Source organism: Corvus hawaiiensis, chromosome 3 (genome assembly GCF_020740725.1).
Source record: "Corvus hawaiiensis isolate bCorHaw1 chromosome 3, bCorHaw1.pri.cur, whole genome shotgun sequence".
Lineage (NCBI taxonomy): Eukaryota > Metazoa > Chordata > Aves > Passeriformes > Corvidae > Corvus > Corvus hawaiiensis.
This window is the reverse complement of record NC_063215.1, coordinates 63,823,838-63,843,434: the sequence shown is the minus strand read 5'-3', so window position 1 is coordinate 63,843,434 and position 19,597 is coordinate 63,823,838. Positions and strand designations below refer to the sequence as shown.

Sequence of the window (19,597 nt, the reverse complement as noted above, 5' to 3'; positions counted from 1 at the left end):
CTGCAATAACTCTCGCACAATTCCTTCTACTACTGCAATCAAAAAAAATCCCCTCAGTCTGATATCTCCTTCATTGCTTCCTATTTCCTTCAGTCTTCCCAGTACTTTTATCATATTGCTAAAGCAAAGTTATTTCTTGTTAAAGACTCCTGAATGTTCTGCAACTTCTCCTGGACAGGTATGTGATTTTATATGCAATGACTTCTTCAGAGGAATGACCATTCATAAGCTGTGTATACAGAGATTTTCTAAACTTTCACAGCCTATTAGCATTTATTAGCATAAATTGTTATGCCATTAAATAACAACACATGTATTGTTTTTCAGTTATTTTTTTTTAAATGAATATCTGGTAAATTCCTGTTAAATGTAGTATTTCTTGCATTGTACTATCTTTCGAGGGCCTGAATCCAGTCTTACAAGCATGACACATCAATTCTTATAATACCAAGGCAAAGCATGTGATCGTATTTCTTTTAAAAAAGGAGGAAATTAAGCCTAAAGAAATTAAGGTCAACATTTTCAAAAGTGCCTCCTTAGATACTCACGTCTACTTAATTTCCTGGTCTGTTTATGATGTTGTGGTCCCTCAAGATACTCATTTGCTTTTAAACTGTGCATGGGATCACTTATGTTTGTGTATGTGCCTCATGTGAGGCTGGAATTTGAATTGAGAAGTCGTTTGAATTGCATTCATCCTGCCTTAGATGGTAATTTCAGGGATGAATAAAAATAGTATTCCCTGTATTTCTTGAGGAAATAGACCCAGGACCAGTGGAGACTGAGAAGATGCATTTACGTGGCAAGTTGCCCCTTGTTGCTCACTTACTGACACAGCAGAAGAAACTTGCTTATCTAATTTGAGAAGGAAATGGGAAGACATCCATTCAAAATAAAAATCCTACAGGATATCCTTTTCCTCACACTACTCAATCAGAGATGTATGTACATTACCAAGTGGGGGCTGTGTGTGTGCCTGCCCTTTACATGCAGGAAGCCCATTTCCTGGCCTGGGACCGTGGGGAGAGCATGACCATCCTCATTTATTGCCAGTTCTCTTAACAGGGCTACAACGTGGTAAATCCACGTGCAGCTGAAGACAGGGTTTCTTCTAAGACAGAATGTGAGCTCTTGGAAGGAACTCTCTCTGCTTCCTCTGGGTTTTCAATAGGCTTTTTGAGACAGGTTCTTGCTATGGCCTTGCTAGGACATGTACCATGGAGTGCTTTTTGTCTTAGGAGCAACTGGAAGATGTTCATAAACAGCAAATACCACAAACATCAAAAAAGGATGGATGTTTAGATGTCAGTATCTGTGCCGATGTGGGAATGATGGTTGGAATTTTTTCCTTTAGCAACATATTTTCCACGCTCTGTCTTGGAAAGTCTATTCTTTGGGCACTGGCTGTATGCTATTTGGCTAGAGGACTTTCAAAAGCAAGTAAAAACAAACATGAAATGGCATAATCTCAAGGGTTTCTCTCCTCTGCAATGTTTTGCTGCGAAGGAAAAGGCAGCAGTTTGTGTCTTGGCACAAAGTAGTTGCCACTTCAAAGCTTCACTGCAAAAGTATATACAAAGAGGGACCAGAGGGCAATTTTAGCTCTTACTAGGTCAGAGAAAAATTAATAATCTGAATTCTCTCAAGCTTCTCTTAGAAGAACAAAACTAAATACTAGAGAATATCCAGAATCTCACTTCAAGTCAGAGAATGGGTTTTAAGACTGCCTGAGGTTTGCAGCTGCTGAGCATCACTAAGCAGTCTCTTTTGAGGGGAAGGAGAGAGAGAGAGAGAAGCTGCTTGTTGAGGTAAACTATTCCCATTATTAGTGTTACTATTATTTGTATTGGGCAAAAAAGCAAATGTTTGTGAAGGGGAGTAAGATTTACTTGAGTAAATGAGAGCTCCATAGGATACAATAAATTCACATCCTTTCTGATGGTTACACCTGAAGTCAGAGCAAGCTCTGCTTTTGACTGCAGCAGGGGAAGGATTTTGACCTGGCATTTTCTGATTCTTCAGGAGCATGAGACTGGAGACTGCCTGCCTGCCTCACCTCAGCCTTCTTCAGTAGGCAAAGACTCATAACTAGTTACCCTCAGGATTGATCACTTTGTAATCAACCTCAATACATATACACAGATGGAGAAATTGTTCTTTCCACTATATCATTGCTTAAAGTTATAGAGAGTGTTTTGGTGTTCATGCTGAAATTTTATGTATATTCACACCTTTATATACACACATATATATCTATATATATATATGACAGGCATGTTGAGATATATATATTCACATATATAGATATATACATTACCATATACACATATTGCAGAAAAGATTTGTACTGATAGCATCAACTGGTCACTCAGCCTAATTGCACAGTCAAGTTAAGAGTCTCAAACCAGTCAGCTAAGCCAATTACTTTTGACTACTGTTATGTTTCAGTAAGGTCTCCTAAAATGATAGTTACAAAGTCAAGTATTCAGAAGTCAGGAGATGTTTGAATGATGGTGCTGCATGACTAGGTGGCACAAAATACTTGACTGTGTAAATGTGAAATATATTGCATAATCTAAAGTCTGCAATAAACCATAAATTATTATGATGAGTCCACACTGACTAAACAGCACCTAGTAAAAGTTCCTAAGTTGACAGGCTACTCTTCCTCTCATACAAGGTGACATATTTTTGCCACTTTAATTTAAATTAAGATTCTTCCTTTTTCTTTGTAGGAATTAAAACTATGATACTAGTAGTGAATACTAGCTTGATTTCTAATGTTCTTTCCATGGGCCAAATAATATTTTAAATAAATTATCTTTTCAAGCTGAATTAATTGAGCTTAATCAGTTTAAAGAAAAACACCACTCAGGGCTAGCATTTTAGAATATGGAGGACTGGGGCTTAAGCTTCTTATCTGTTCACAAATTCTAATCTGTGAAAAGGAGATAGTTATGTCTCAGGGATGTTATGAAACCTGTGTAATTTATAAAATGCTTTGAGGTTTTTAGTAGAAGTGTAAGGGGTTCATGTATTTTAATGACAATTGGCATTTCCCATGATAATTAATTCAATACAGTTGTTAATTCAATGTTGTAGAACTGAAAAAATATATCATCCTGAAAACTAGAGAGGGACATTGATGGGGGGAGGTCTGACTCAATGTTCTTAAACTTGATGGAAAAGGCATTATTGTTTTCAAGTGGCATTGGATTGTCCCACAGGTATGTAAGAGATCATCTCATTTCACTGTCCCCAAGAAAACAAATGTAAAAAGGAAGCAGAGACAAAAGAGTGGGAATTAAATAATATTTGTAATGCCAAAATAGTAAAAAATAATATTTATATTGCCAGCAACAAAACAAGTATAAAGTGTGTGCGTAAGGTGTTCATCTTTCAGGGCTGTGTAAAAGGAGATTACACCTTGCTTACGAATGCACCTGCTTTCTAGAAAGACCAAGACACTCCATCCATGCTTGCCCACGTAGTCCTCTGTCTCCATGACCCTCCATCTCTTTTAAAAGAGTCTTTGTGGGACTGAGTGTTCCCCTACATGAAAAACTCTTTGCAAGCCTAGGGCGCACTCCCTGTGCCAATGTGTGACACACAGTTGCAAGGCACATACTTTAAAAAATATAGGGGACCAACTGGAAGAGCTTGTGAGTAATTTAGGCTTGGGACCCAAGGCAGTCTCCCTTGATCAGAGTTCAGGCTACCACACTCTCCCCAAGGAGGCTGGCTGATGTTGAGGGTCTGCAGCCACACTCATGGGCTCCTTTATGTTGTCAAATGTGATTTGAATGCTGCAGAGGTTTGACCTTTAATGGACAGATCCCACAAAGTACCTGAGTATATAGACACAGACCTAATGCCAACTTACATGTTTTTGAGCCAGTAGTGTTTGCATTTGTGAACTCTTGATCTCACAGGCATGAGTAGCTTAAACTGGACTGGTCAAAATGTTTACTGCCTCCAGCTGTTCTGCCAGGAGTTGGTGCTATTTTGATGGGGAAATGCATGCCATGTTGAGCAGTTGCTGAATCCCTGCACTTTGCAGTGTGAAAAATAAACCTGGTACTGTACATCTGAGAAGTACAGAATCTGAGGGACTTTTTACAAGAGCGTGTAATGACAGAACAAGGGAAAGTGGCTTTAAACTGGAAGAGGGCAGGTTTAGATTAGATGTTAGGAATAAATTCTTTGAGGGTGGTGAGGCACTGAACACGTGGCCCAGAGTTTTTGTGGATGCCCCATCCCTGTAGGCATTCAAGAGCAGATTGGATGGGTCTTTAAGAAACCTGGGTTAGTGGATGGTGTCCCTATCCATGGCAGAGGGGTTGGAATGAGGTAGTTTAAGGTCCCTTCCAGCTGAAACCCAAATTCTTCCATTCTGTTCAACCATCCCCTTCCCTGATGGAGACTACCTGCTGCTGGGAAAGGTGTTTTGCTATGCATGAAGGGCAGCTTTCTCAGAAGAGCCAAACTGCCTCTCTCTGTGCCTTCATAGGAGCCTGTCACTTCGCTCTGTGGCTGAGTCACTCCAACTGGGCAGGCACAAGTGAAATTAAACACTGCAAGAGGTATTATCAATCTGCATACAGCAATTGGACTGACCCTAGAGAGTGTTTGAATTAGTTGATGAGACAAATAGCCCTATCCCAAAGCATTAAGAGGATGAAGTCCAGCACAGCTGAAGCTTCACCACATGCCCTCAGCTTGAGGTCCAAACATTACATGGATTTTGATGTCCATATGTAAACAGAATCAGGATGGGAGACTACCTTTTCCTAACAGGAGAGACGGGATTTTACAAGTGATGCCCACATTTTGTGGACATTAGGCACCATGGTCCCATAGATCATTACAATAATCTCCCAGATCACTGCATTGGTTTGGGGATGGGATGCAGTGTGGAGCTATTCTGTTTTGGCATCTGTAAATGCTTTTCCCTATAAAACAATTCAACACTTTTCCCATGGGAAATAAATATAATAATTAGAATGCTTTGTGTCACAGTCTTGGGGCTTTTGTGTATGCTGCTTTTTTTTTAACCTAAACCCAGGAGGGTGCATTTTTTTCCATGAAAGCCAACCAGCATCGATCAATGAGGATGTTACTTCCTTTTAGAACACAACTTTCTGGCTTCTGTCAAAGGTTGTTTTTGTTGTTGTTGGGTTTTTTTCCTTTAAACAGTCTGCACGTCCCAAAGGCTACTCCATGAGTTGCTTGCTATGAGCAGGATTTGTCTCTCCCTACTCAAAACCTCAACAAATCAGATGGAGGTATCTCCAGCTGAGCTAATCAGTCTAGTTAGTGGGAAAGAGGTATCTTTACATGTTAAATGCCTGTGCTAGGATCAATTCAATTTCACCCTGAAAGTACCTTTTTCCATTGACAATAAAAGAAGCCTCAAGGAGACTTGCTCAGCATATTGGGTCATATGAGTCCCCACCTTCTGTGCCTGAAGTTGCAGGACAATATTTTCAGAGACTGTCCATGAAAACCCAGACCACTTCTCCTGCAGAATCAGAGTAAAAAAGATTTCTCTTTCTACAAAATAAAAATCGTTCTCTACGTTTTTTCACAAGCATCAGCAGTATGAGAATAAATCTATTCTTAACTGTGCTTTTTCTTTAGTGTTGGAAAGGAAGATTTCGACAAGACAAAGCAGAGAGGAGCTGATAAGAAGGGGAGTGCTGAAGGAAATGCCTGAGCAAGGTGATAACACATTAACTAGAATTTAGCTACTAAGTACTAAACATGTATGATAAAGCCACTGTTGCATTGTTTCCATGTAGTATAAATAGGTATGAGGAGACAATCTGAGAAGTGTGAGAGGTAATTTGGGCCAGTTTACAAATGAAGTTGAGTCAAGAGATTTGTGGTCTGTAACTGCTTCTGCCATAGGTGCCTCAGATGACTTCTGGTCATATCCTGAAGTATTTTAATGCTCCCTGTAAATAATGTGACAACTGTGGCTCCTACTTACTGTTTGCCAGAATTTTTTTGAATTAGTGATGAATCTATTTTTGAGTCAAGATCTGCTGTCTAAAGCTGCTAGAGTATAAAATGAGAAATTTTGGCTGAAAAATTAGGGACTTTGGAACCCAGAAAAATCAACATAATCCATTTCAGGTATCAAAAAGTACCAGTGCTGGGATCATATGGATCCCACCGCTATCACATAGGCCACAATCACAAATGGCACCAGCATAAAGCTGTAGGGAAGAAATCACTTGTTTCAAAATGCTCTAAGGTTTAGTAACTGGCATTAGTCAGAATTTGCATTTTGAAAAGCCTGAGTAAGCCAAGGTTAATACCTCTACGCCACATCCAGTTATGTTTCTAGTGGTATTCTCTCTAATATTCTTTATCTTCTATAAATCTAGATCAAATAAAAGTCACGTGAGAAAAATAGTTTTGTGTAGCTTAAAATCAAACCATTGGTCATTTTATCAAGGAGCCTAAGAACTCCATGTTTTCCAAAAATAATTTTCTCCTAGAAATGGTGTTTTTCTGTGTGATCTGAAGAATCAGGAAAGTATCAGTGTGTATGGTTTGTATCATATACATAGATATTTAGAAGTAAAGGGCTTGTTTGTTGATTTGTGACGTCACTTGTCCGTACAGAGTTTGGCTAATTATCAGACTATGACTTTCAGCATAGCTGGCTTCTGCACTTGTCTCTGCCACTGTCATTGTCTTAAAACAAGACATGTAAACTCTCCATACCTCAGTTTGTCCATCTGTGAGTTTGTTGTGGGTTTTGCCATGTGCTTTACTGGGGACCTGCATGACCTTGTCCCTTTGAAAGTTGTAAATTGCATTTACAGCTGGGACAGTTAATGAAAAGTGTTAACTTCTCAGGTTGGTTACAGTCTGAACATAAATACTATCATTTATGATAAAAGTGTGAATACTTTGTTCATCAGTGTCCTTGATCCTCTCTTCCATCCTTAAAAGGGAATGGGACTTTAGATTCCTTACAGGGATTGAGGAAAGTGAGAAAAGGATATAAACATGAACAATTTTCTCTTCTTCCTTCCGTATCAGTCTGGTCTGAGTTATCTCCATCATATTTTGCTTCATGTTTGATGAAAATTGTAATTTTTAAGGACATTTTGAAAGAATATGGAGTTGGTTTGAAGGTGCTAAAAATAGAGAGGTAGGAAAGACAGTTTAGGAGTGTGAAGGTAGTTAGAAGGAATGGCTATGGAGATGAAAGCTAAAAGAGGAAATTACACGGAGTCTTGAAATGTGAGAGGTAAGAAATGTGAAGAAGTGACGGTGTTTCACATGGAGTGAAGAAGAATGAAGTGAAAAGTGGTAAGTGCCACTTGGAGGCAGGAGGTGTTTGCAGAAGCAAGACATGAATAAGAGGTGGCAGTGTCACATGTGGAGGTGGAGAGGACAAAGTCGATTTAAGGACTTCTGGAAGAGAAGCTGAAGAAACTGAATGTTGCAGTAAGGTAAGTGCAAGTGTCAGCTGTAGTAAATTAGATAAGGTTAGGAAGGCAGAATGAAATTTTTACAAATCAAGTTGATGTTAGTGTGTGGAAAATAATGAAACAGTCACCTTAGTGGGAGCCCCCAAGGTGGTAGGAAAGAGGCTGCATGATTGTGTTGAAACCAGGGAAGTGCCAAACATCCAGGTCTAATAACACACAGAAAGAAGAGAATTGCCACAGTTAGTGAAGAATCAATGGGAGAAATCAAAAGAGATGCCATGTATATTGGTTTATATTTTGGATTGACAGCAAGAGAATCCTGCAGAAAGAAGTTACCAGAGAAGAAAATCAACAGCACCTGTAAAGTGCATGGAACAGAGAGAGCTGTAAGGCAGCAAGAGTGGCACTTTTCAGGAATATAGAGACAAATAGAGAAGAGAAAGAAGTTTTTTTTCAGGATCAAAAAAACTCTCGAGCTGAGCTAGTCTGGCTAAGTGAGTAAAGTATCATCAGAGCTGAGAAAGAATTTTACTTGCAGAATTTAATAATGGTATGATATGCGATACAGGAAGACTTCACCTTGATTCTTAAGACTGGATGATGTCTTTGTGACATTTTTATTAAGTAAATGGGCACATACATTCTGAGAACTTCTGTCAGAATTCTTGGCTGATTTATGTACTGGGAGTGCACCATACTAGTCCTGCAACTCTGCCCCCTCCTTGTTCATTTTTGGGACACACTGGAACATGTTGCAGCTTTGTTGTGGCCCATGCACACATTTCTTTGCTGTGTAAACCAAGATGCAGGGATAAGAGAACAGGATGCTCATTTACAGACATGAAGAAGGAAACCAACATGAATTTCCAAGCCCGCTACTGCGGAGGTGTCCACCCAAAGAATATGAAAGCCTACAGAGTTTCTTTACAGAATTACTTTCCAGAGCAGATCTGCAGCCTGATGCTTCAGAGTTTAGTAAGTCTTTCTGCTTTTCATCCACAGAAGCTTGAAAGCAGAGGGATGCTGTATGTTGTAAGTAGGTGCTAAGTAAGTAGTTAAACTAGGCAATAACTTTTTAATTTTCCTTTCAGATGGCAATGTAACAGTAAATTTTGAAACTTCAAATGGACACACCGTAGCCATTGGTGAAGAAACGATACAGGAAGAAAATGTGGTAAAAGCCAGTGGAAATAACGGCACTTTATCAGAAAAAGCATCAGCATCAGAAGGAAAAAAGGAAGATCAGAAAGGTAAATGAACATATTCTTCACAGATTGTTTTTTGCCTACTTTAAATATTAACGTGTTCTTCCACTAGCACTTATACATGCTGTTCTGCCACAAGGATGCCAGCAGAACCTGCTGAGAAGACTTGTGAAACACCAGTATTCCATCATGGCAGGCATGCCTTTTCTTGTGCATATGGTAAGGTCATAAAGAGAAGCATGGTCTGAGCACAACAATGTGTGCAGGGAGGTTCAATTTCTAAATTCACTGTGAGCCTTTCCTTGTAGCCATGGGCAAGTTCTGGTGTCAGGTTTTCCTCTTATGAAAGAACATATTAAGTGCATATGCATCACCTTGCAATATCATTGTAGAAGTGGCTCGTGGGTTGAATGTTCAAAAGTGTTTAAGTTGCTTGAAAGCCATCTGTCATTTTGAAAGTGACTTCAACAACTCATTCCAATTGGTTTTCATGGAATCTTAAACACTTGCAGTCCAGCTCTTCAGGAACATTCAAGCGGCTGTGTCACTACTGCAAACAGAAACTAGGCCATTTATGGAAAATGCACTTTATAACTAAAGGGTTTTCTATAGACAAATTGTAGTACATACTGCTAAATATTTAGCAGTCCCAGGACCCATCTCAATTTTGTTACCTTTACTCAGATCTACCTGAGTTTGGCTCATAAAGGAAATGTAAAGATTAGTGTGGAATCACAGGATTTGGAGCAATTTTATTTTCTTTCTCTACCATCTTGAATAATGCACTACTTCTTTTCCCTGCCTAAAAGTGTTCTGAAGTTCTATTTCATTTACTGGATTTTCCTACCAGAAAGAGCAAAGATACAAAGGATCAAGACCTTCATGGCTGGCTGAAGCCATGAAGGCAGGACTGAACAGCCTTTCCAATGTCTTCTATTAAACTCTACCTAGTGATGAATGAGCCTCTGGAGGTTGAGAGGGTCAGTTCAGCTAACACAAAAATTTGAATTCTTCTCTGAGCTATGTAAATCACTTGACTATGTAAAAAGTGGATAGACGTCCAGGGAAAATCTTTGAGATTTCTAGTACTTCCTGTCTCCCAACAAGGCAGAAATACAAGATTAGCCTTTGTCATGACATTTAAATACATCTATCTTTTTGGTGCCAACTAGAACCAGATGTGTATTGGGTCAGGGGAAAAGAATTATAAAAGCCATGGAAAACTCCTTTAAAATGGTTAAGTTTGACTTTGGGGTTAGATCAGACCACTTATTATTTTGTGCATCACTAAATACAGCATTTCAGAACTGTCAGGACTTGGAAGTTTTCCTAAGGTACAGTTTATTTTAGAAATACACATTTCTAACCATTTTGAAATCTCCTCTAGCTGACTTTGCAGAATGTAGAACTCCAGTGAAGCAGGAAGGTTCAATATCTACTTCAAACATCTTATTAGACTCTGCACTCCCTACATATTGTTTTGACCTTATAGGGAGAAATTAAAAATGATTGCTGTACAGGAGTAGACTCAGTACAAAAGAAAGTGTAGCTATCACTCCAGTCCCTCTCATAAAATTAAGAATATATGGAGGAAGGAGAAGGAAAACAAAAAATGAGCAAAACTGGTATTCTAGGCTTCATAGAATCTCAATATGAGCATCCCAAAGATGCAAACCCCTTAAATATACTTTTCTCTTGCACCTAAACATGAAGTTCTTCTGTGAGTAAGCATCTTGAGTCCCCTGAAACAGAATGAGAGATTTATGGCAGATAATATTCTCCACACAAAAGGTGTTAAGGATCAATTTCACGCATCAGAAGCAGTGTTACACTGTGTAAACCCACTACCAGCCACCGCATAGTCATTGTGAATACACTTCAGTGATTCTTCATTTATGGCACACTAAGCAAGAAAGTGAGCCAGCCTTCTGAACTCAGTGGAAGAGTAAGGCCCACAGCATCCCACAGATGCATCTCACCTGATAGATTAATCCTGGGTGATTTATTTATGGCAGATGCAGTATGTTTGCACCCACTGGCAGAGTGAGGAATCAACAGCTGCAGAGTGGAGGTTTGCTAATGCTCACAGAGCATCAAAATCAGAGCTGAAGCAGGAATACTTAGCTCACTGTCTCCTGCTAAGACCATAAAAGGTGCTGGTGCTTCAGATCACAACCCTCCATCATGAGAACTGAGATAGGTGGACTGAATACTAGCTGACAATCAGGAGAAATGGCTGCAAGGAGTTCATCTTTAGCGAGGCTAACGTGAGGCTTCTAAAGTCATGAACTCTTAGGTGTAAATCTTGAAGGAAGATACATACACTTTCCATGTTTGTAAGACCGAAAGACAGGATTCATTCCTGCTGCTTAGTAGCACTGTGTGCTGCAGTTCCAGCTCCCATTGAATCAAAGTTTTCCAAAAAATGCATCTCAGCCCTGTGAAAGTCATGAGGTTATTTTAAAATGCTCTCATGAAATGATGGTGGTCTTTATTTGCCCTCTTGTTCAACTGGGTCTTGAAAATGGCCTTCTCATATAAATATGATGACTACTGGAGCCGGAAGCTTAAAAAGAACAGGTGATACATGCACATTGTGATAATATGGTGAGAGCTGGCAGCAACAGGTTGTAGAATGTGGAATATTTTAAGAGTTAAAAGAAGTTAAAGGAAAAAAGTTTTTCAGCATGAACTATGGAAATACAGTATCAACAGGGCAAGCAATAGGCTCAGCCATGCATATAAAAATGAGTAAAGCAGAAGCAAGTGAAGAAGACAACCCTTGAAAGCTGTTGCCCTTGCTGCCAGGCAGTTCCATAAGCTGTGTTCCCATCTGCTGCCTGTCAGCTCAGAGGCTCCTTTTGTATTTGGTGAAAAATTCTCTGGCAATTTAATAGTATAACTTTTACTATTTGTAGTAATGATGACAGTCATACAAGCAGGGTGTTTAAAAGATAATTTCTCCTACATGGCAGGATGATAAGAAACGAGTGACAGTTTTACATAAAGCAGGTAATTGATGGATAAAGCCTTGCTGCTGAGAAATCAGATAAATCTTTTTCTAAGATCATTTATTCATGTAGTGTTTGTACTAGGTTGACTTCTGAATTCTTTTGTTTTGACTAAGGAAAGTCACTAGCAACTTTTGCAGAAAATAAAGAGCTAAACTATAGCTATTTTATCTCCGAGCCTTGCAATGGATACAGAGCAGCAAGTAGACAGGCAGCAACATCAAAGAACACCCTGGTCATCTGGGCAGCAGACTGAATTCTACTGCTGTGCCTGGGCTCCTGAGCCATGGCACTGATCTGCAGTATCCCCAGCAGTGCCCAGAGCTCCAGGTTCCAGGTGGGGTATGAGCATCGCAAAGGGGATCCAAAGAGTCTCTCTGCCTCCTGCCCCCTATAGCAGTGGTGGACAAGACCAAAAGCCACATCAGTAGAATAGGTGTCAAAATTGTCGCTGTTTGCCTCCCTAGGTATCAGGACATAGCATGGTGATGCAGTATGCATGCTGCACATTGTAAAGCCTCCAGGTACTGTGTCAGAGATGCTTTTCTCCATTCAACCCTCCCAAGATGTCTCTGGAACACAGATTTATGAGAGAACCCCTTATTTGTATCTGAGTTCAGTTTGTAAACTTCATTCTTACTCATTTTTGTCAAAGCAGGCTAAATCTTTTAATGACTCTGGCAGATGGTTCCATGTTTCATAGTTAGCTTGGGCTTGGAAGAAGTGAAAGGTTCAGTAACCATCAGCAAGAGGCTGCCTGGAAAAAAACAGTAAGTTCTGTTTTGCATACCATCAGTCAGGTGTGTTAGGTGCTGCTTTGATAAATAACTGCATTGCAGAAAGCCAGAGCTCTGTTACAGGTGCTTTGGGTGATATGGGGCATAAGCTTCTGGAATGTTCCTGGGCCATTTATAGATTGATCCTCTCAGGTTTCCTCATGTCTGAAGTAAACATGAATGAAGGAAACAGTTTTTAGTTCTGTTTCCAAATGAATTATTGGGCTATGTGTGCATATTTTTTTCCCCCGAAGAGGCTAACTTTCATATGAGAGTTGGCAAAGGTTCCAGGTCTTAGTATGTTGGTTTTACAGGTTCTTTCCTCTATATTTTATCTGCTCTCCTTAAATCTGCCATTAAATTTAATCTTTTCTTTCTCATATGGGTAACCAAAGAAAAGAAGGTTGGAGGCACAAACTCTGATCTTATGCATCATTGCTCTCTAGTGCTTTAGTTTGTCTTCCAAGGAATGTTCTTCAAAGTCAAATATTTTAGGTTCCTTTTCTCAGAGATCTTCTCTTTATTTCCCCAAAGCAGAACAAAACCTGTTTGAATATAAGGAAGTAACCCTCATCTCTCAGGGTCTCAGACAAGAGCCTACTTTGTCTCAGAAGGTTAAACCTGGAAACCAGTCACTGTGAGAAACGAGGCAGACTTCCATCCCTCTTGTGTGCCTAGCTGGCTTCCTACACTCCTGAGCTCTGTAGATCATTGATATGAGCAGCATACATAAAAGGCTGTGGGCTTTTTTGCCTGACTCCCTAAGAATCTCTCACTCCAGCTGAGTTATTTGCTGGCTAAAACCAGTTCTTCTAAGAATAGTATATCTTCAGTTCATCACCTGAACTATGTAAATGAGGCTGAATCCAAGTCTTCTTAAAAGGAAAGCTACTCTAGATAAAGCTGCATTTGGCCAGAGCCTGTCCACTAAGTCAGCAGGGCTGGCTCATGCTGGTAGGGTGATGTGAGAGGCACGGGCTTTCACCCACAACAACTGAGTGCCTGAAGAAAGCTCCTGACCTTTAAAGCTGGTTTGTTTGTTTTGGTTTTTTTCTTTTATAGGAACGATATCCTAATGTGGCTCCAGAATTAGGATTGTGTACATTGTTTTAATGAACTAACTATTCAATTATTTGAGCATATCTTTATAGAAAGTAGAAGAGAATGTAGAAACCTACATGCCTTCCACCTTCCAAGATTTTCATAGATCAGCTGACAGTGAATATGTCTTAGGCATTCTCTTTTTTAGCAGCTTACTTCTTACATAAAGATTGGGCAGTTATAAAAATGTCAAATGATAGTCAGGTGGTTTTTTTACCTTTTTAATCTTGAAACTAGTGCAAAATACCTGAATGTGGTTGCTTTAGGTGAGATGTTACACCTGTCCCTTTCTCCCCTCTCCTGTTTTCTACACTGTCTCTAAAGCCTCTTGCATAGGGTGCTGTTGAAATTGCAGAGTCAGTAAGATCTAGAAGTCTGCAGATGTGCAGATCTGCTTATCCATCTTCAAGAAGGATGAATTCAAAACTGCAGAGAGAGCTGCAAACAGCATTGTGAGACAGCTGTCCTGGTTCAATCTAGCAAAACAGAGCCCAAGAGAGCCTGAGTGCATTTGATGAATGTTGCAAGTTGGTAAACAGCCAGGAGAGAGCATGGCTAAAGGACAATGCTGGCACAAGTAGAAAGGAATAAACAGTGGCTTGAAATACAGTCAGAGTGGAAATTAAAGGAAGCTTTCTAACAATTAGAATGGGTCTTTTCTTAAACAGACTGTACTAGCAATAGCAGGAACAAAAAATGAGCTGGTTAAATCTGAAGTTTATGAAAGGATTTGTCTGAGTTGACCACCTGCATCAGCACAATCAATGAGTCCAAAACAGTGACAAAAGACACCTTGTCTTGTCCTGTGTCCCATGTTCCTGACTGACAGCTTCCTGGATTTTGATTAATCAAAACAAGCTCTCTGCATAGCCTGGAAAGGAAACTCCTGATCTGAAAAACTCTTACAGAGTTAGTTTGATTGTGAAGGGAGTCATACTGCAAAAGACGACAAACACACATTACTTCCAGCTTTCATTTTGCATAGTGTTTCTGCAATGTGTTGTGTTCATCTTGTGGTAGGAGGGTGCTGTGCAGTTGATGGAGATCATACACTTGTACTGCAGTACTGCTGGTTTTCTGTGAGGTAGCTCCAGGACACTGCTTGAGCTGTACAAACGAAAATGCCAGTGCTGTATGACAAAATCCTTGGGTAGAAAAGCTCTGGCCTTCTGTTCCTTAGAAGTTCACAGAAGTAAAGAAAAAATTCTTGTATTTCACAACCTAGCTTCTGAAAGTATGCCCAGGACTTTCATAGGTTCATTTGGTCCAGAATTTGCAAAAGGTCCCACTTTTAGTTTGCAAAATAATCTGATTTTCTAGCACATGTGGCACACTGGTGTCTCTCTGAAAGTCTTTCAGACTTGATGAGTCCCCACAAGAGCTGGTGTATACTGAGTACTTTGTAACCCTGGCCATCATTTAGGTGTTTACATGAGAACAGAGCTTTGTTAAGAGTCTGGCCCCAATCACAATTTCTGGAAACAAGAAAATCTGTTTGAAAGTGAGCTTTCTTGAAAATCTGGCCTTTGGAAAATTTATTCTAAACATAAACATATTATTGATCCAAATGCTTAATGAGATATTAACATTTGCTTTCCTGTTAAAGAAGTAATTTATAGGCAAGCTGCTTTTACAGCAGGTATTTCCATCAAGGCAGCAGTGAATAAAAGAAATCTGATGTGTTTTGGAGACCTTTTCTTAAAAGGTCAGTTCTTGATGAACAGATGTCTAAATCAAGAAAAACAACAGCAATAAAAATGTGTTGCATCTGGTACAGAGGTACCTGGGGGATTGGTTTGAACAAATAGATGGGTCTGAACTGATTCAGATGCCTCCTTGTTTTGGCAAAAGAGTGAGCAGTCATGAAGACCAAGGTTCAATACTCAAGGAGAATCATGTTAGGGAGGTGCAATTACAACATAATTGTATCTGTAGCCATTTACAGACATCAGACCATCCCTGTCACTGTTCAGGATCAAGCCACTGTTGCAGATATTAGTTATTTGTATTACTACAGTGTTATTGTATATACCAGATGTTTATTATAGCATCTTACACAGATGCAGAGAACCACAAAAATTTTCCAATGGACTTGCAGTAAAAGAAAGGACACTGTGATTAGACACTGGAAAACAAGAGGACATCAGACCGACATAAAAAGCACAATACTGGCAGCCTAAATATTGTCAGCTTTGGCATCAGAGCAGAGGGGAGTTTGAGGGAGGACAGTCAGTGAATGTTCACAAAGCCTGAGGGTCAACAGAGGAAAAGCAATGAAAATCATCTACTTCAAACTTGGCTTGTCACTGTCAAAAGCTGATACAATGGACTGGTCAGGTGGGAACTGGAAATCTCTATCTCAAGCAATTGAGAAAATCATACTATGGGCAAAATCAGACTGACAGTGACATAAAAAAAATGAAGCTAACAAAGGTAAAAGCAACAAAGCCAATAAGATGCCAGGAGGAATGATACGGTCAAAGGCAATGATCTTCACCACAGGTTTCCTCCTGGCTGTGAGTAAAAAGAAGGTTCACTGGTAAAGGCCAAGAAAAGGGCATGTGTATAATCAAGGGGCAGTCAAGACTGGATGAGAAGTGTAACTGTCTGAGCAAGTAGGATGCAGCTGTGCAGAAGGAGTCTGCCAGTCTTTGCCAGTCTTTGGAATGAGGTACATAACAGTATGAAAAGAGCTATCTTAGACAAAGATAGTATCCCAGTGATGGCAAGGCATTTCTGTTAAAATAAATGCTGTATGAATTGCCAGCTTTAATCACAATTGAAGTTTGCAAGCAAGAACTTTGACGTAAATGAATTGCTCCAGTTTTGGTTTTCGTTTATAGTTTTTAGGTATTTGTCTAAAGAAAAATCAAAAACTATCAGTTGGTTGTCACTAGGATGTGTTTATTTGCAAATAAATATAGCTTTAGCTTTATATTTTGTTTTATTTTGTAACTTTTTTCCTGATTCAGAAGATGAATTCTGATATATTTAATCAGTTATATGGTTTAATGTAGATTGACTGTTATTACTTTAGAATATGGTGAATGGTATATTACTTTTTCTAGGTTATCATTCTGTTTTTAACATTTTCTCTACTAATGACCTGAAACAAAACACAGTAATGGTGTATAAGTAAACAAGTTTTAAATTCTTTCTTATTAGTAAATAAAATTTTAGCATTATGGATCCTTAATTAAAACGTATAGCGAAGAATTGTTAACACTTGTAATTATTTCTGATCATCATGTCCTTCAGGATCTTCAAAATACAAAATCATATCTTCTCTTGCCATATTTGTTATTAATGGACTTCAAATTTTAAAATGTCCTGCTTTTTCAGAATTATATCAGCATTTCAACTTTGAATGAAGGTAGGTAGAATTTCACAAGGAGACACTTTTGCTGTAAAAGAAGAGATCAAAATGTAACAAATAAGCATGTTTCTTTCTCCATTTGAAGTCTTTCTATGGAAAACAAAGAGATGGTACAAGAATCTGTGCTCAAAAGAATCTGTTTGAAAGCTGTAAAAGGTTTCTATCACATGGTTCTTCCAAAGCTTTACCAAAAGCATATTAGTCTATCATAGGCTGGAGATAAAGGAGGAAGACACTGGACAGTTAATGTTAATTCCTTCAGTTCATGAAGAGACATGTGTGCATGTTGCTTTTAATAACTGCAGGTGATGCATTAGGTTCATGTTAACAAGCCTTAAGCTAGAAGTTGGAAAGGCTTTGTTTCTGAGAGGAAGAATGTCTTTGTTGTCTAACATGCTATTTGTTTTTCATCTACTAATCTTAAAATTAAAATATGTTGCTTATCTCTTGGGAATCTTTTACGTGGTAAAGAAGAGAGACGAGAACATCCATTTAATGTGTATTAAGAGTGAGGCTCTAATAGGAACATACTGCAAGAAATGCAATGGTTTTCCCTTGAGTGATAGAAGAGACTGTTAAAAGTCTTTGTAGTACGTGTTTGTCTTCTTTCTTCCCCAGTCGTAGTTTTTAGTAACTTGCAAACAAAGCCTATATGATTCTGATGGAATGCTCTTGCTTCTATAACATCCTTTTTCAGAAGGGTTTGGGAAGGCTATCTTGAGACCAAATGGGCACAGAATTGGTTTAATTAAATAGATGAAGATTCCCATCTGGGAACCTTAGCTCTTCCCATCTGGGAGCTTTAGCTCTTCCCACCTGGGAACACCAAGTTTTACAGCCATAGTGATTATGTTGCAAAATTGTATGTCAACTGTAAATGGCTCACCTACATTAACATTATAGCTGGCATTAGGCATGCACTTCTGAAGTTAATTTCCTGGTCATCCCCACTCACCTTTCATTGGTTTGCAGGTTACAAACAAACCAGGTTTCTTCTGGATGAAACTAAGACAAAAGATGCACTCAGGAACTTGTACTCCCTCCACCACTAGTCATGCAATCTACAGAACTAGCCTGAAGACAGTCCAAAGTCAAGTCTCCTGAGATGCAGATTGTGGTTATTGGGTCCTCAGTGCTACCTCTTTCACGCTGCAGAGCCATTCCTATTGCACAGCACAATGTAGATAAAAACCAAATTCCTGCTGACTAATGAACTCTTGACTCTTGAAAGTGCAGCTGTGTAACAGTACCCAAAGAAACTGCAGGAGAGGAGAGCATTTCCATGCCAAATGATATCCTATCTTATTTAACTTCATTTGTTTCCAAAGAGTAGAAATACCCTGAGGAAGTTACCCAAAATAAAGCTGCTGAGAGCAAGCAATGTGCAGCTCAGAAGAATGGGTTGTTTCAGGGGAAAATCTGGAAAATTTCCACTGTGTAGGCATGTTTGAGCCTGTGGCTGAGAGAATGGCCCTGTTCACATTCAGGTTCACATGAATCTGAGTTTTATAGCCTGTTGATCTTGGGATGGGTAGGGTTGAAAAGATTTGTTAGAGAAGTAAATAGCATTCCTTTGTTTAGTTTGAAGCCAGCGCTCTAGTTTGGGATACTGAATGTAAAGGCTGATCCTTGGAGGTCTAGAATAGATGTGTCTGAGAGAAGTTCCAGGTAAATATTTTCCATGAGAAGGTCTTGAATTGAGATGAAAAGTAATTTTCTTCTGAGGTAGATCTTCATTAAGAGGCAGAAGGTGAACTCTCTCCTGATTCCCAAGAGCTCAAGCAGCAGAAGTAGTCACTGTTGTGAGGCTTGCTGTTGAATTTACATGGTGTATGTCTGTGTCAGTTGGCTTCTGTTCACTTTCTTATCCATAGAGAGCACTGATCACTGCACAGAAATACCGACATCCCATGCTCCACCACTACCTAAGCCTAAGCCTAAACCTAAAAAAGCTCCACTACCACCAAAAAATGCCATTGCTGCTTCCACCACCACCACCACCAGCCATAAGAGTACTGAAGCACCTCATGCTAAAAAAAAGGGAAAGGCTCCTGCTAAGCAGCCTCCTGTCCCGCCGCCCAAGCCAACAGGTGCCAGTGCAAATCGAGAAGCTGGTGAGTACTGCCCATGCAGTGCAGTTGCGGTGGGTGCATGTGCATGGGGGTGCTTGGCTTGGTCCTACGGTAACTCGTGCCTTGGTGCGTAGCAGTGGTACTGGAGAGCATGCCATGGGTGTTTGTAGAGAGCTTCCTGCTGAGCTCTGGTTCTGCTGGCCACAAACCCCCCAAGCAACACACAGACCCCCTCACTGTTTAATTAACCTGTGTACACCAAGCACATCAGAGACACCACTGAATTCCCAGTTCAAGTGTGAAAGCTGGCAACAAAATGACCCAGAGAAGTGCTCAAGAATCAGCAGGGAAGAAGGTGACTTCTGAAACCAAGCACGAGTTGCCCCTAAGGAAAAGTACTTTGGTATTGCTGTAACTTTCTACTGAAAATATCAACCATTCCAATTTGACAATATTACAAGACCACAAAGAGGTTGAGAATAAAAACCATGAAGACATCTTAAAAGACTGTTGAATAGCAGTTGGTTTAGCTGAAAAAAAAAATATTTACAGCCATTAGAAATGATCAGGCTTCCCTCAGGTGCTGTGATTTTAAGTGCATACTG

The 19,597-nt window shown here is 39.6% G+C and overlaps 1 protein-coding gene across 5 annotated transcripts in view; it reads left to right on the top strand.

Moving 5' to 3' along the window:
- The window catches only part of PHACTR2 (phosphatase and actin regulator 2), a 134,944-nt gene that overhangs the window by 86,199 nt on the left and 29,148 nt on the right, over nucleotides 1-19,597 (top strand). For 3 of the 5 annotated variants that reach the window (XM_048296924.1, XM_048296927.1, XM_048296926.1), the window contains exons 3-5: nucleotides 5,641-5,721; nucleotides 8,543-8,701; nucleotides 18,795-19,034. In XM_048296924.1, coding sequence (XP_048152881.1) covers nucleotides 5,641-5,721; nucleotides 8,543-8,701; nucleotides 18,795-19,034 — 480 coding nt within the window. The remainder of the gene's footprint in view (nucleotides 1-5,640; nucleotides 5,722-8,542; nucleotides 8,702-18,794; nucleotides 19,035-19,597) is intronic. The other 2 variants (XM_048296925.1, XM_048296928.1) reach the window with 2 other exon arrangements.